Raw genomic sequence first — 18161 nt, 5'->3', positions numbered from 1 at the left:
TAATGCCTCAGGAAGATGAGTCATACAGCCCTTCAGCCCATCTGCTCCATGTTAACCAAAATGCCCCACCCAAGCCATTCACCAGTGTCTGGTCCATAATCTTCTAAACGTTTCTAATCTGCGTACCTGTCTGTGTCACAATGGTGACTTACAACACTACAACCATTTTATGTTAAATGGATGTAAAGCAAGATGTATCCATTTAATACTTCCTACATGTCCATATAAGGTAAAATGGTTGTAGTGTCTGAAGTCACTCTTGTGGCCAGTGAATCCATGTTTTGTAGAGTAATTTCTCTGTCCCAGTCCTCAAGACAGAGTATTTTTTAGTGGCTTGCAATACCTTTTCAATGATCTGAATAACTAATGTTTCTACCACCCTCTCAGGCAGTGAGTTATAGAATATTAATAATCTATTTAATAATAAAAAGGAAATTCTCCTTTCATTTCCCTCCCTGCTCCATCTCTACCCAAATGCCTTTTGCTCATTGTTTCCAATCATTGTCCACTAACCATTCCTTTGTGGAGCAATTTCACTTAGCCAACTTTTAAATCTGTCATGATCTCGTACACTTTGATTAAATCTCCTCCAAACATGTTCCTACAGTGTATGAACTGCTACTATACATTAACCATCAGGTAGATGGGTTTTGGGCAAACCAGTGGTGGGGGGGGAGGGCTTTGGGGGGAGAGCTGTGGAGTATAGATAATTTTGGCACATGATGACCTGCTGACCTTATTACCTACTCTAAAATCAGTCTAACCCTTCCCTCCTACATTGCCCTCCATTTTTCTTTCATCCATCTGTCTGTCTAAGAGTTTTTGAAATATCCCTAATGTATTTGCCTCTACTACCACCCCCAGCACTGTCCAAAGCACCCACCCTTCTATGTAAAGAACTTGCTTCTGCCATCCTCCTACACTTTCCTCAAGTCACCTTAAAATTATAAACTTGAGAAAATCTGCAGATGCTGGAAATCCAAAGCAAAATACACAAAATGCTGGAGGAACTCGGTGGGTCAGGCAGCATCCATGGAGAAGAGTGAACAGACAACGTTTCAGACCCGGGCCCTCTTCAGGAATTGTGCTCGCTTGGGTTCTCCATTTCTGCCCTGGGTGAAAGTCTGACTATCCAATTGATCTATACCTCTCATCTTGTAGATGTCTATCGAGTGACTTCTCATCCTCCTTCGCTCCAAAGAGAAAAGCCCTAGCTCACTCAACCTGTAGCGCAAGTTATAGAACATTGAAATCTACAGAGCATTACAGGCCCTTCAGCCCACATTGTTGTGCCGACCATTTAACCTACTCTAGAAACGGCCTAGAATTTCCCTACCACATCACCCTCTATTTTTCTAAGCTTCAAGTTCCTCTCTAAGAGTCTCTTAAACCCTATTTTATCCACCACCACTGCCACCACCTTCACTCTCTGTGTAGAAAAACTTGCCTCTGACATCCCTTTGTACCTACTTCCAAGCACCTTAAAACTATGCCCCCTCATGTTAGCCATTTCAGCCCTGGGAAAAAGCCTCTGGCTGTCCACCCAATCAATGCCCATCATCATCTTATACAGCTAAATAATAGGCAAAGAAACCTATCTCAGCTATTGCCATTAGCCTGTGTTTGACACATTTCTCTTTGAACATCATCTGTCCATGTATGTACATTTAAATGTTGTTACACCCATCTCTACTACCATCTCTGGTAGCTAGTCCTATATGCACCATCCTCTGCATGGTGAAGTTGCCCCTCCAGTCCTTTTTAAGTCTTTTCCCCTCCTGTCTAAAACCTATGCCATTCTAGGTTTATGTTCTTTTATTCCTGGGACAAAGACTGTGTATTCACCTGCTATATTCCCTTCATCACCTCTGTATGGTCACCCCTCATTCTACAACATTCCAGGGAATACAGTTCTAGCTTGCCCAATCTTTCCTGATAGCTTGGGGCCCTCAAGTCTTGGCAACGTTCTTGCATATCTGTTTGGCCGCGCTCTTTACAGTTTAAACAACATTTTTCCTGTAATGGAGGGGGTGGAAATGGAAACTGTGTGCAGTACTCCAGGTGCAGCCTCACTTAACATCTGGTACATCTGCAGCACAAGAGGGATGGGAGAGGATGAGAGGGGAAAGTGTGGGACTGGTGTAAATGCTGCTTGATGGTTAGCACAGACCTGTTGGGCTGAAGGGCCTGTTGCCACAGTATAGTTGCAAATCTGCTTTGCTTTCTCACTCTCTAGTGCCCTCATAAGCTGATGGCCATCTTCGCCTGTCTCTACCTATCACTCACTAGCCTCGTCTCTCGACTCCACTCCCCCTCCCCCACCCTTCACCCTCCTGCCTCCACCTGCCCACGATCTCTCTCCTCACCTGGTGCCGCCTATTGCCTGGCAACCCCTCCCTCGTACTGGTTAACTCTCTTCTCCATCCTTGCAGAGTCTTAATCCAAAACACAGCCTAACCCTTTGCCTGCACGTATGCTGCCTGACTCAGAACTCTTCAGAAAGTGTGATTTGCTCCACCATCTGAAGCCTTTTTTAATCACCATTAATTTTGAATTATTACGTAGCCGCCGTGGGGACAAGGTGCATAAGGATAGGTTGGGCCAGATTGAAATGGTGAGGGCGTGAGGGCTGGAGGCAAGGTTCAGCTCACTGCTCTGTGTGGTTTGCTCACCACTCTGAGGTTTGCCTGGCTCTCAGCTGATCTGGGGCTGTGGCCTACGATCGGCTGCAGTGATATAAACTGTGGTTGGTGAGCTTTTAATTATGCTCACTAAAACTGTCAGAATTAGAGAGAGAGTGTTGATGGGTAGTTTCCAAATAGGCTCAGGTGTATTTGGCCTGTGTCACTCCTTCTGCAACCCAATGTGTCTTCCGTCGAATACGGATACGATTGGGCAAGCAGCAACCTGTACCGATGGTACGGGAAAGGAATTGGTTTATTGTCATGTGTACCCAGATGCGGTGGGAAGCTTGTCTTCCATACTGTTCATGCAGTTCAAATCATTCCACGGTGAACTGAGGTAGAACAAGGTAGACAATAACAATGCAGAATAAAGTGTAACAGCCACAGAGAACGTGCAGTGCAAATGAACAAAAAAGGTGCAAAATCCTAACAAGGTAGACTATGAGGTCAAGAGTCCATCTTATTGTACTAGTGAACCACTCAAGAGTCTGATAACAGTGGAATAGAACCTGTCCTTCAGCCTGATTGGACAAGCTTTCAGGCTTTTGTATCTTCCACCCGGTGTGAGGGGAGAGAATGTCCACATGGGTGGGGTGTTTGAATTTTTGTTTGGCGGAGGCAATGAGAAGTGCAGACAGAGCCCTTGGAGATGAGGCTAGATAGTTTTTCAATGTTTTCTTTCTTTAATTTTTTAAAATCTTCTTTTCCTTCAAGAAAAAAAAGAGGAAAATTAATCTTTTTTTTCCCATGTAGGAGTGGCTAGTTTCTGTAAAGTGAATGTGCTGCTGAGTGGTTGCGTAGGCGCGTGTTATTACTATTCTGAAATCCTCTCCCTTCGGAATCAGCTTTAATATCACTGGCATATCATGAAATTTGTTGTTTGGCACCAGCTGTACAGTGCAATACATAATTTAAAAAATACAATAAATATATATATATAACTAAGTAGTACACAAAGGGAGCAAAAAATGAAAAACAGTGAGGTGGTGTACATAGGTTCATTGTTTATTCAGAAGCTAAGTGTGTGTCTTCAGGCTCCTGTACCTCCTCGATAGTCGCAATGAGAAATGGGCATGTCCTGAGTGGTGGGAATCCCTAATGACAACTGCTCCCTTTTTGAGGCACCGCCTTTTAAAGATCTCCTCGATGCTGGGGAGGTTATTGCCCGTGATGAGGCTGGCTGAGTTTCTGCAACTTCTCCAATCCATCGCAGTGGCCCCTCCACACCAGATGCCGATGCATCCAGGTGGAATGCTCTCCACGGTGTATTTGTAGAAACTTGCTAGAGGTTTTGGTGCTGCACCGAGTCTGCTCAAACTCCTAATAAAGTATAGCCACTGTCATACCTTCCTTGGACCCAGGATAGGTCATCACAGATGATGTTCATCAGCTTCCTGCAGCTATACTTGCATCAGACTTTATTCTGCATTTGCTCTTTGTTCTTTTTCATCTGCCCATTGATTAATTAGATCTTTCTGTTCCCCATGACAGAAAAGCACAAAGACAGCCATTGAAGTTGGAAGGACCTTTGCCACAATGTTTGCTGACATGAACTTCCGTCAGAAACTCTCAGAAGTTAAAACAAAAGAGGAATTTAAAGAGACTCTAATTCTTCAGCGACACCTTCTAACTGTCATCCACAGGGAGCCGAGCAATACAAAGGATTCAAAGGAGAAGCAAAATGACCGATCTCAGGTACAGTCGGCCCTCCTTATCCATGGATTCCGCATGCGCGGTTTCAACCAACCATGGATCGGGAAAACCCAGAAGTTCTCTCTCCAGCACTCGTTATTTGACCATATACAAACTATTTTTTCTTGTCATTATTCCCTAAACAATACAGTATAACAACTACTTTCATAGTATTTACATTGTATTAGGTATTATAAGTAATCTAGAAATGACTTAAAAGTGCAGGCAGTCCCCAAGTTATGAATGAGTTCCATTCCTGAGTCTGTCTTTAAGTCAGATTTGAAGTCGGAACAGGTACATCCGGTATTATTTAGCGTCAGTTAGTCGAACGTTTTTCTTAGTATATAGTATATATTTTACCTTTCTATGCATATAAAACACTTAAGAAACATATGTATTTTCAATAATTAAACCACTGCGTTGCTTAGTAATAATTGTAGCTTTCATCGGGGCAGGGCCTTTCACATGCTCCATTAAAATTGTTCCGATCGTTGACCGACTGTAGCCTAACGCTTTTCCAATGACCGATGGTGTTTCACCTCTTTCCGATCTCTTCATTACTTCCACCTTACTTTCAATCGTGATCGTGATTATTTTCGTGAACAGAAACACTGCGGATTCAGAGCTGCACCGCCGGATCCTAATGTCCACCGCACTGAGCATGTTACATAAAGTCTGGGGTTCCGCTGGGTCCTAAAGACCACTGCACTGAGCCAGGTTAAATAAGGGACTTGAGCATCCGCGATTTTTGGTATCTGCAGGGGGGTCTCGGAACCAATCCCCCACGGATAAGGAGGGTTGACAGTACTAGAATTTGTGTAAGTTGTGTTGAAAATTGATTAGGATGCTTTGGTACATCCAGGGCTGAAGAACTGTTCCAGAAACAATAAAACAATCCGCTGGTAGAACTCCAGCAGAATTTCGGGTCAGCTAGAGTAATGCTATCACAGTGCCTGTGACGGAGGTTCAATTCCCACGTGGACTTCCTCCAAGTGCACTGGTTTCCTCCCACATTCCAAAGAGACATGGGTTAGTAGGTTACTTGCTTGGTGTAATTGAGATTGGCATGGTGGTGATAACTCCTTACCAAAGGAGATGTAAGGCGCTCTTTCCCTCTGCTAGCCTGTGGGTCACCACTGAGCAAGGCGTAGCACCTATGTGGCAACCCCGCCTCCCCCTTGGGAGCAGGTGGTGGACGCTCGTATGAGCAGCCGGTGCATAACACAAGTCCCGGTTATGCGACCACTGACGTTAGCAGCCAATCTCTGAGGAGTTTTGTAAAGCCACTGCTCAGGAGAAGGCAATGGCAAATCACTACTGTAGAAAAATTTGCCAAGGAGGATCATGGTCAACAGATGGCAGATGATGATGATAAGTGTAATTGGGCGGCGTGGACTCATTGGGCCAGAAGGGCCTGTTACAGTGCTGCTTAAAAAATGACCCACAGACTATTTACTCTTTTCAATAGGTTTCAAAAGGTACACTTAATGTCAGAGAAATGTATATAATATACATCCTGAAACACTTCTTCGCAAACATCCAGCGGTCATGGAGCATACGGATCCCTTCTTTGTAGAAGTTGGCGTCTTGGACCTCCAGAAGTGGTCCACACCAGGGGTGATTGATAAGTTTGTGGTCTAAGGTAGAAGGAGATGAGTTATTAACTTCAAACTTTCTGCATAATCACTCAAAGAGTTGAATTGCGTGTACATTTAACAAGAGCTGTATAACTCAACTCCTTCTCCAACTTCTGTTTTCATCCTGTTTTGCAGATTCAACTGAGACCTCCTTAGTTACTAGGTCATGTTGATCTTGTATTTCTCGGATAGTCCAGCCTTATCTATACTTGGTTCAATATGAAGTCTGTCTGCAGTGCCAGCGACCGCAACTGGTTCTATGTAATACAACTTGTACCAACTTTTGTTTCTTCCAGTGGCTTTGCCTAAGACTTCAGCTTTGTATGAGATGCCAGTGTTTTATTGTACAAATTTCAGTTTGTCCTGTTTTAAGACTGAAACTTTCATGTTGTCTTTGCACTTGTGATGATTTCTGTTCAGGCAACTCTGTGGAGTTCTCAATTGCACTCTCTTCTGCACTGTCTGTGCCACTGCTGAGCAACTCTGCTGGGTCCTTAGCCCCACTCTCCTCCTTGCTGTCTGTGCTATGTGACAGTGTACCAGGTAAATGCTTTTCACCTTTTGTATCATTCACCACGGAGTTCTGTTGGTCTTCGGTTCGTGCTTTACGTACATAGTCTGGAATGATGCACTCTCACATATGTACCTCCATGTCTCACAAATACCACAACCAGTGACAACTCCAGGACCTTTCCATTCTGTACAGTCTTGCTCTTTTGTAATGATCTTAGTGCCCTGTGCCATATTTGTCATTTGTAGGACCTATGTTCTCTGTGCTCTTCAGATTCTCTCCTGAACCCTCTGCTTCAGTAAAAGCCTTCCTTGATGCACGCAGTGCTGAAATATGTCCCCCAAGCCACTCTTCCTCGTAGTGCCCTCTAGAGCAGGTGGCCTGTCAACCAGTACAGAGGGAAGGTTTGGATTCTGGCCGAATGCTGATTGATATGGGCTATAGCCATGTGCATTGTGCATGGTTTTCTTTGCCATCAGGGCCCAAACCAGGGCTGTGTTCCAATCACAGCCATTGCTTTTCCTTGCCTTCAGCATTATTTCAGTAAGTGTTTGATTGTGTCACTCCAGAAATCCATTACTTCAAGGACTATATACTGCCGCCGCCTTTGTTTCAACGTTAAAGTTTTCGGCACATCTCTGAATTCACTATTATTAAATTCACCACCATTATCACTGAATACTTTACGAGGTGGGCCATGCACACTTATCCAGGAATGGATGAAATTTTTACTATTTCTGCGGTTTTCTCTGTGTTTGCAATACTACCAGCACTGTGAACAACATGTGAACTCATCAATGATGGGGAGATGCTACATGCCTTCATAGACCTTCACGTAGGTCTATGGCTACTGTTCCATTGTACTCAGATGCTGGTGGGAGACCTGGCTTGGGCTTTCCAAACTATCGGCATGTCTCACAGCTGTCAATTATCTGCTTTAGAATAGAAAAATAATCTGCATCTTTGTTTCCTAAACTGAACAGTTTCTGAAGTCTGTCAATTGAAGCATATCCAACTGCTTGTGAAGGTTGAGCAACACTTTGCATTTCTCATCTATGGTCATGTTTTGCGTGATAGTTAGTACTTCATTCTCACATTGGTTTTCTGTAGTGTCTTTTATCTAGAATGTTCTCACAGTAATATGCAGAGCCAGTGAGCTCAAGAGACACTGGCCTATTTTTTTGCGGGAATTTTCACACTTTCGGTGGAATGTACCATCTCCAAATTTGAAAGCTTTGTTAATAGATGTCTCAGTGTTCACCATTTACTGCACTTCATTCTGGTTTAGTTCACTTACGTAGCTTTCCCCACCCACTGTGTGCGTGCATGCAGATCTTGGAGATTCCATCATTAAAATCTCTACCTCAGATGTCTCTGAATCAGTAAGTGATTCCTTCGCAAACAACGTGATATGGCACTTCTACACCTTCAGATTTGTTATTTTCTTCAGTTAGCCTAACTTGTTCAATCCTGTGCAGACAGTTTCTTGCTCAGTGGTATGAACTTTGAAATACTGCACGATTCGATTTCTTCCTGTACTTGTCTATTAAATTTGTGCCAGGTAATGAGACCCTTGTCAGGTCCTTCTGACATCTACACTTGCAATACTCTTGTTTCTGCTCAGTGAAGTATGTCAGTCCTTGACTCAAACTAATTCTGACTGTTGTTTCAGCAGCCATTCTTCCAAAAATCCTCTTCAGTGCTGATTTCATAGATGTAAATATAAGTTCTGTGCATGCAGTTAATGCTAGCTGTATGTCTAGACATGCAGTATCCAACAATTTCAAAGCTAATACAGTGTCAGGAAGTTCCATTTTGCATTATGCATGCGAGTGTACTTTTGTTCAAAATCAATAATATATCAGCCATATTTTTAAAACTTAAAAAGTCTGCCATATTTTAAAATGTTGTCAGTCTAAATCCGATGCTTTTCTTTCTTTTAAAATAAAAACAGTCAAGCGTATTTATCAGTGTACTCGTACTGACATCTTTGTTCAAGTTTTCCACTGAAATTCCCATTGCAGTCTTCCTTACTGTTCCCGAAAGCAGCAATACAACAGGCAAGGCTTGCTTCATCTTCTCTAGTTCTGTAACATGAATCCAAATTCCAGTTTCATTTTCTAGCTTTCATAAGGCTTGCTCTCATCAAATGCCGGTAGGATCCTATAAATGGAAATTGTCGTCTGCTACCACTGTTAACATCCAAGCAACAAGGACACTTCTTTTAATTTAAACAACTTTACTTTCAACGTCTCCCTTCAATACCTAAGGGCCACCACCTTTACATCCCACAATTCCTCTCTCTCCACATGCGTGCACGAGCACGTGCACAACAGGGAGAGTATGCATGTGTACTAAATACTTACATAGTCCAAGTGAACAGAACTCAACATTTAGCCACCTTCCTGTTTTAACTAATATACAGTACTGTGCAAAAGTCTTAAGCAGCCTAGCTATATATGTGTGGCTAAAAATTTTGTAAAAGTGGTCAAGTGCATTGGCTACTCTGGTTTCACAGGTGATATGTTTGGTGATAGTTGTTCAGAGACTTCTTCAAGCTGGCTCGGTTGAAATCCCCCGTGGTGATAGGGAAGGTATTAGGGTGCGAAGTCTTTTGCCTGCTGATTACATTGCTCAGATCCTCCAGTGCAAGCTGACGTTGGCCTGAGGCGGAATGTACATCACTACCAGGATGACAGCAGATAAAATGGATGACACTTGACAGCTAGATGTTCCAGGTGGGTGAACAGGACTGAGACAGCCGTCGTGTCTATGCACCATGATTTATTAACTACTATCCCAACTCTCTTTAAAAACCCAACCGACATGTCTTTATGGAGGATGGGGAAAACACTGAGCTGCTGCATTGCTGAATCCAGAGAGAGAGGGAGAGGTGAGCCATGTTTCCATGAAGCAAAGGACACAGCAGTCCCTGATGTCGCTCGGGTACTGCAGTCTTGCCCTAAGGTCTTCAGTTTTATTTTCCAGAGACTCTACGTTCACCACCAGGCTAGTCGGGAGTGGCGGTCCAAAGCCTCTGAACTTGTAGACCATGCAGCATCCCCACTTCCGTTTTCCTGAAGAGGAAATGCGCGGGTGACCTGAGTCTGCCATTTGGGAACTGTTGATTTTGACGATCGTTGGGCTTTTAAAATATCTTAAAAGCAATGCTGCTTTACTGAAGTACCCATGGCTGTGACTTTGGATTTCAGCTGTAGTAGTCCTAAGTGAGAATATTTGATGATTCTCATCGGAGCTGCACGTAAAGAGTTGTGGGTGCCATCGTTGATTATATGATTAGTTGTAAGTGGTGGGTTTAATATGTAGCCATTGGTCCATGAAGAGAAGGGGGTTTACAACATTTTTTTTTAATGTCATGGACCCCTCCCATTAACCAATGGACCCCAGGTTGGGACCCGTTAGCATCTTTGGGGAAAAGATGAGATTAGTAAAATTTAAAAACACAAAAAATCTTGCTTTGTTTTGTGCTCTATCTACGTGTTTGCCTGTGCTGGGTCCCACATGTGTTTCTGAAGATGATTGCATCCCTATTAACATTAAAGAGGAGAAGAAAACAAACTCTGGCAAAGCATATAGACATTGTGAAAGTGCATCTTGAAGTAATTGTTTTTGAAAAGGTGCGGTACAAATGTTCCAAGGAGAGCCAAGTGGATTACAAGGGAGATGTTTGTTCACTGGGACTCCTTTTTTCTAATGTGTTATGCAAGTCAGACAAAAGGGAGACATGCAGAACATAAAATAAATTGGGTTCCCCAACAGCTTGGAAAACCCAAGGCCAAATGGTGCTTCTAATTGATAGCAGGTTCCACGTACCTTTTGCTGTGCCAGCTTTGCTGGTATGGGGTTGGGTATTTGCTACAGGACGTGGGCGTACAGTTTTTATGGATAGGCAGGGTAGAACAGTAGTTAGCACAATGTTTTACAATACAGGTGAGCTGGGTTCCATTTCCGCCACTGTGGAGTTTGTACGTTCTTCCTCGTAACCATGTGGGTTTCCTCCGGATGCTCTGGTTTGAAGAAATAAGGCTTCCAAGAGATTTTAGTGGCTCCTATTATTTACACATGGTCCTGAGCTGTCACAGGAATAAAGGACTGTCCATGCTTTTCACAACCTTTCAGACCCTGGTTACATAAATAATTGGAATTGGTTTATTATTGTCACACATACTGAGGCACAGAGAAAAGTTTCACTGTACCTCGTGGGTAATTTCACTCACCTCATCTCTGACTGATTCCACAACCTATAGACTCATTTTCAAGGTCTCTACAACTCATTCTCTATTTTATTCATTTATTGCACAATTAGACATCTTTTGCACATTGGTTGTCAGTCTTTGTTTATGTATTGTTCATAAATTCTGTTGTATTTCTTTATTTTCCTGTAAATGCTTGGAAGAAAATTAATTTCAGGGTAGTGTATGTTAACTATACAACGTAACTGGAGGTTATGCTGCAACTTTATAAATCTGGTTAGACCACATCTGGAGTATTGCGTACAGTTCTGGTCACCCCGCTTACAGGAAGGATTGAGGCTACGGAGGGGGTGCAGACGTGACCAGGATGGTACCTAGTTTAGAGAGTATGTGCTATCATGAGAGTCTGGACAAACTTGGGTTGTTTTCACTGGTGTGGCGGAGGCTGAGGGGAGACCTGTTGGAGGTTTATAAGATTATGAAAGACATAGATGGAGTAGGCAGGAAGTATCTTTTTCCCAGGATAGAAATGCCTAATACCCGAGGGCATGCATTGAAGATGACAGGGAATGTGAGGGGTAAGTTTTTTACTCGGAGAGTGATGGATGCCTGGTATGGTGGTAGAGGCAAATACTTCAGAGGTTTTTAAGAGATGTTTAGATAGGCACAAGAAAACGAGGAAGATGGAGGGATATGGACATTGTGCAGGTAGGAGGGATTAGTTTTTTGGATGATTTTGGTTTACTTTTTAGCTGGTTTGGCACAACATTGTGGGCCAAACGGCCTGTTCCTGAGCTGTACTGTTCTATGTTCTACACGTTGATTGTAAATCTGCATTGATTTTCTTGCATGCTGTTCATACAAGACAAACTGTTAAACGGAGCATTGAGCAAGAGAAGGTTAAACACTCCTATTGTAACAGCTACAGAGAAAATACAGTGCAGGTAGACAACAAGGCACGTGGTCATGTTAATGAGGTGGATGGTGATGGTTACATTTCCATGGTCGAGAAAGTCCCACTATCTAATGCAGCGTTCAGGCACTGCTATGTTGATGCAGTCCTGTAACTGAAAGTGCTACATATGGTTATACTGCAGTCAACCTCAAGCCACTCAGTTTATAATTCTGTCATGGAAATTTGTAACACTGAATACATTTAGTCGTGTCAGTAAGCATCATTGCCAGAGAACAGCCATAAAAGCTGTGAGATTGCTATAAACTCCCGAGTGGTTCAGTAACATTGTTCTTCAAAAAGGGAGCCTGCAGCAGATTCTTGATCAGTGACTGTAGTCCCAGTCTGCATGATTAAACTGTGACACCTGTCACATTCTAGGGCAAATTATTCATTTTAGACTCTACCCCACAGCCCAGGGCTGCTTTCCTCTTCAAGTCTTTATTTTGATCTTTTTGAAATTTCCTTCTACGATTGCAAAGTATTGTGTGTTTAAAACTTTTCTATGTTGCTCTAACACTTTAACAGTTACTTCCCCATTGATTTCCAGATGCACTTGGGGTTTCTGTTTGTCTGCTACTGAGATGAAAATTCACTTCTGTTACATTCTCTTACTCTTGCCTAGAGAGGGTTGTCTGTGTTTTCGTTCAAGCAATGTTTTTTTCTGAAATATGAGCATCTGTGACAAAGGTGGCATTTACATTCAGTGGCCATTTCCTTGGTTACACCTGTACACTTGCTTGTTAATACAAATATCTAATCAGCCAATCATGTGGCAGAAACTCAATGTATAAAAGCATGCAGACATGGTCAAGAGGTTCAGTTGTTATTCAGACCAAATATCAGAATGGGGTAGAAATGCTACATTGACCATGGAATGATTGTTGGTGCCTGACAGAAACTGCTGATCTCCTGGGATTTTCGCGCACAACAATCTCCGGAGTTTACAGAGAATGATGCGAGAAACAAAAAAAAAATTCCAGTGAGTGGCAGTTCTGTGGGTGAACATGCCTTGTTAATGGGAGGAGGCAGAGAGAATGGCCAAGCTGGTTTAGGCTGACAGGAAGGCAACAGTAACTCAAATGAACATGCATTACAAAAGTGGTGTGCAGAAGAGAATCTCCGAATGTTCAACACATCGAACCTGGAAGTGGCAGGCCATGAACTTGCTTCTCATCCCTCCAGCAGATGGTGCCAGTGAGTTGCTTCCTCGAGTCCTACAACACAACCGGGTTGGAATTTGCAAGGTTTTTAATCCATTGAAATTTTATAATCTTCCTTTTCAATGAAGGAGCAATGCTGTTATGACTGAAAGCAGAGTGAAACTGATGCTGCAGAAATAAAAACAAGACTTCACCAAACAGAAAATGCTGGGATGCACCTTGACAGGTCAGGCAACCACCTACTGAGCTAGTGAGTGGACTTGGCCTCTGTTCAGCTCTTTGCACACGCTTATCTGGGTTGGATATCATCCAGTCCTTTAGTACATCCTGCTAAATGTAACGCTGCCTTCCTTACACTGCACTTTCTCTGAAGCTTCAGCTTTAAATTTAGAGATAGTTGGTAACAGGTCCTTTCGACCCAATGTTCCCGCACTGCCCAATTGTACACACGTGACCAATTAACCCAGTAACCTGTACGTCTTTGAAATGTATAGGTTGTAACTACAGCAAACCCACGCAGTTACAGGAAGAACACTTAAAAGCTCCTTGCACACAGCGACGGAATCGAACCTGGATTACTGTTGCCGTAATAACACAATGCTAGTCCCTACACTAGAGTGCCACTGCAAGCTGTCGCACCTTATTCTGCATCTGCTATTGCTTTACCTTGTAGTTCCTCAATGCACCGTGTGATGAGTTGATCTGTTTCAAACAGTAATGTGAAACAAGTGTTTGACTCCCTTTGTTTCTGTGACCATAAACCAGTCTCAATTCCCTGGAACTTGAAGCAGGAGATGTTGGGGATGTTTAGGAGGTCAGACAGTACCTGTGAAAACATGCATAAAGTTCCCATTTTGGGTCAATGATCTTGCAGCAAAAGTGAGGAGAAACATTGTGTTGCAAATTAGAGACAGTGGAGGGAACAGAGGGAATATCTGTACTACAGTATTGCACAGAGGTCTCAGGCACGTACTGTAGAGCTTTAGTGCCCAAGTCCTTCGTACAGTACTGTAGTAATTTTATATATTGCGTTGTGCTGCTGCTGAAAAAAAACAAGTTTCATGAAATGCGTGAGCGATAATAAACCGGATTCTGGTTTGGGTCTCTGTCGCTGGCGGAGAGTGGGAAGGGGACAGGGCGAGGGGAATCATGTTTGAGGGGGAGACCCAAAGGGAGAGGAGAGGGAGCAGGAAGCACCAAAGGGAAATTCTGTAATGATCAATAAACCAATTGTTTGGAACCAAATGACATTGCCTTGAGACTCGGGGAAAGGTGTGCCTGCACCTGTGCCACTCTACCCCCCGCCCTGGCACTGCTTCTCTACCACCCGTCCCACATTCCTCCTGCAGCGCTCCACACTCACTGTGCCGCTGCCAAATTCATAAGCTCGCTGTCTGCTCCACGTTGACAAATACAGTACTGTGTTAAAGACTTGAGCACCCTAGCTATGATATAAATACATATATGTATGTGTGTATATATACATATGTGTATATTTATATTCTAAACCTTTTGCACAGTACTGTATATCTTGTCTCTCCAATCTCTGCTACTAAGACGTAGCTCTTTCTTTGTAAAGATTAAATATCTTAATTATAATATGATTAATTATAAGGTGACACAATATGTAGATAAGCCTACAAAAGGAGAGGCTGTACTTGATCTGGTATTGGGAAATGAACCTGGTCAGGTGTCAGGTCTCTCAATGGGAGAGCATTTTGGAGATAGTGATCATAATTCTATCTCCTTTACCATGGCACTGGAGAAGGAGAGGAACAGATAAGTTAGGGAGTAAGGGGAATTATGAGGCTATCAGGCAGGAAGTTGGAAGCATAAATTGGAAACAGATGTTCTCAGTGAAACATATGGAAGAAATGTGCCAATTTTTAAGGGTTATGTGCATGGGGTTCTGCATAGGTACGTTCCGATGAGACAGGGAAAGGATGGTAGGGTACAGGAACCGTGGTGTAGAAAGGCTGTTGTAAATCTAGTCAAGAAGAAAAGAAGAGCTTATGAAAGGTTCAAAAAACTAGGTAATGATAGAGAGCTAGAAGATTTTAAGGCTAGCAGGAAGGAGCTTAAGAATGAAAATAGGAGAACCAGAAGGGACCATGAGAAGGCTTTGGCAGACAGGAGTAAGGAAAACCCCAAGGCATTCTACAAGTATGTGAAGATCAAGAGGATAAGATATGAGAGAATCGGAACAATCAAGTGTGACAGTGGAAAAGTGTGAATGGAACCTGAGGAGATAGCAGAGGTACTTAATGAATACTTTGCTTCAGTATTCACTACGGAAAAGGATCTTGGCGAATCTAGGGATGACTTGCAGCGGACTGAAAAGCTTGAGCATGTAGATATAAAGGAAGAGGATGTGCTGGAGCTTAAGTCACTGGAACTGGACAGGATGTACCCCAGGCTACTGTGGGAGGCGAAGGAGGAAATTACTGAACCTCTGGCAATGATCTTTGCATCATCAATGAGGACGGGAGAGGTTCTGGAGGATTGGAGGGTTGCGGATGTTGTTCTCTCATTCAAGAAAGGGAGTAGAGCTAGCCCAGGAAGTTATAGGCCAGTGACTCTTACTTCAGTGGTTGGTAAGTTGATGGAAAAGATCCTGAGAGGCAGGATTTATGAACATTTCGAGAAGCATAATATGGTTAGGAATAGTCAGCATAACTTTGTCAAAGACAGGTCATGCCTTACGAGCCTGATTGAATTTTTTAAGGATGTGACTAAACACATTGATGAAGGTAGAGTAGTACATGTAGTGTCTATGGATTTCAGCCAGACATTTGACAAGGTACCCCATGCAAGGCTTATTGAGAAAGTAAGGAGGCATGGGATCCAAGGGGACATTGCTTTGTGGATCCAGGACTGACTTGCCCACAGAAGACAAAGAGTGGTTGTAGATGGGTCATATTTTGCATGCAAGTCAGTAACCAGTGGTGTGCCTCAGGGATCTGTTCTGGGACCCTTACTCTTCATGATTTTTATAAATGGCCTGGATGAGGAAGTGGAGGAATGGGTTACTAAATTTGCTGATGACACAAAGGTTGGGGGTGTTGTGGTTAGTGTGGAGGGCTGTGAGAGGTTACAGCGGGACATTGGTAGAATGCAAAGCTGGGCTGAGAAGTGGTAGATGGAGTTCAACCCACATAAGTGTGAGGTGGTTCATTTTGGTAGGTCAAATATGATGGCAGAATGTAGCATTAATGGTAAGACTCTTGGCAGTGTGGAGGATCAGAGGGATCTTGGGGTCCGAGTCCATAGGACACTCAAAGCAGCTGCACAGGTTGACTCTGTAGTTAAGAAGGCATACGGTGTATTGGCCTTCATCAACCGTGGGATTAAGTTTAAGAGCCGAGAGGTAATGTTGCAGCTATATAGGTCCCTGGTCAAACCCCACTTGGAGTACTGTGCCCAGTTCTGGTCGCCTCACTACAGGAAGGATGTGGAAACCATAGAAAGGGTGCAGAGGAGATGTTGCCTGGATTGGGGAGCATGTCTTATGACAATAGGTTCAGTGAACTTGGCCATTTCTCCTTGGAGTGACGGAGGATGAGAGGTGACCTGATAAAGATGTCCAAAATAATGAGAGGCATTGATCGTGTGGATAGTCAGATGCTTTTTTCCAGGGCTGAAATGGCTAGCACGAGAGGGCATATTTTTAAGGTGCTTGAAAGTAGGTACAGAGGAGATGTCAGGGGTAAGTTTTTTATGCAGAGAGTGGAGAGTGCATGGTGAATGGGCTGGTGGTGGAGGTGGAATCGATAGGGTCTTTTAAGAGACTCCTGGATAGGTACATGGAGCTTAGAAACATAGAGGGCTATGGGTATGCCTAGGTAGTTCTAAGGTAAGGACATGTTCAGCACAGCTTTGTGGGCCAAAAGGCCTGGATTGTGCTGTAGGTTTTCTATGTTTCTGCTAGATCGTTTTTATTTGTTGCATATACATTGAAACATACAGTGAAATGTCATTTGCGTCAATGACCAACACAGTCCGCAGATCGTGATGGGGCAGCCCACAAGTGTCACCGCACTTCCAGTGCCAATGTACCATGCCCGTAACTTACTGACTCTAACTGTGTGTGTTTGGAATGTGGGAAGAAACCAGGGCACTGGAGGAAACCCAGTGGTCATGGGGAAGATGGAAATACTCCTTGCAGTCAGCGGTGGGTATCAAAATCCTGATTGGTGATCGCTGGCGTTATAAAGAAATTGCGCTAACCACTATGCTACCCCCACAGATCTACAGATGCTGCCTACTATACTGAGTACCTTCAGTTTGATTTTTTTTTCAGATTTCCAGCATCTGCAGTATTTTACTTTTCAATTAGTGACCTAGCTGGAAGTAGCTGAAGTCAATTCTGTTCATTGGTCAAAGATAATGAACTGGAAAATATGCATGTTTTAAGAGAATATTTAAAGGGAAGCTCTATCAGATCACATTTAATTGGAGGTGGTTTCCAAAAAAGGTTATGCATGTGAAGGCAAGTTTTAGGAGGACAAAGCTAATGTAGGGTAATGTAGAAGAATAGCTGTACATCATAGAAACAGGCCCTTCAGCCTAGTGAGTCTGGTCCAACTATCAAGCACCCAATCGCACTTGACCTACTTTATTCTTCCCACATTCCCAAATGGTCAAAGGGGAATTCAGTCTGAGATGAGAGGGACTTCAATGTGTGGATTCTGTAAGATTTGGCTTCTTGACTGAAAACTTATTGGAATGATTCAAAGTACATCTATTATCAAATTGCAGTGTGTATGCAGTGTACAGCTCTGATATTTGTCTTTCCCCAAACACAGCCACAAAACAAAGAAAAACCATGGAGCCATTCAAAGAAAAACATCAACCCCTCCCCACATGCAAAAAAAAAACATTGTGCAAATGACAAGAAAGAAAAATACGTAATATAAAACAAAAATCGAGAGAGTACAGGCCTATTTAGTTCATAATGTGAGCTACAGAGTCGAATCCCCAACCTGCATTGATTAAACCTTGCTTTGGCATTATCCTCTGACTTGATAAATTCTCTCCTTTCTGAGCAGGGTTTTAAATACTTTCGCCTGGGGAAGGGAATGATGAGTGACCTAAGGCGCAGGCTGCCTTTCTATCTGTCAGACTACACCGATGGTGAGTACATGGTTCTTTCTTATCAATTGACTTGTGAACATTGTGACTGTAGCAGTGGCCACTTCCCTTCAGTAGCAATATATTTCAAAGACTGCTGATTTATTTTTGGGGTGAACTTGCGTATTGATACTGTGACCAGCATTTACGGCCAACCCCTCTCCATGGCTTCTTGCCT

General features: G+C 43.1%; 1 protein-coding gene across 4 annotated transcripts in view; it reads left to right on the top strand.

The window, feature by feature from the left end:
* The window catches only part of slc4a11 (solute carrier family 4 member 11), a 303412-nt gene that overhangs the window by 210398 nt on the left and 74853 nt on the right, over positions 1-18161 (top strand). For all 4 annotated transcript variants that reach the window (XM_073042123.1, XM_073042124.1, XM_073042122.1 and 1 more), the window contains 2 exons: positions 4176-4379; positions 17902-17986. In XM_073042123.1, coding sequence (XP_072898224.1) covers positions 4176-4379; positions 17902-17986 — 289 coding nt within the window. The remainder of the gene's footprint in view (positions 1-4175; positions 4380-17901; positions 17987-18161) is intronic.

Source organism: Hemitrygon akajei, chromosome 4, assembly GCF_048418815.1.
Source record: "Hemitrygon akajei chromosome 4, sHemAka1.3, whole genome shotgun sequence".
NCBI classification, from domain to species: domain Eukaryota; kingdom Metazoa; phylum Chordata; class Chondrichthyes; order Myliobatiformes; family Dasyatidae; genus Hemitrygon; species Hemitrygon akajei.
This window is presented reverse-complemented; position numbering and strand designations above follow the sequence as displayed.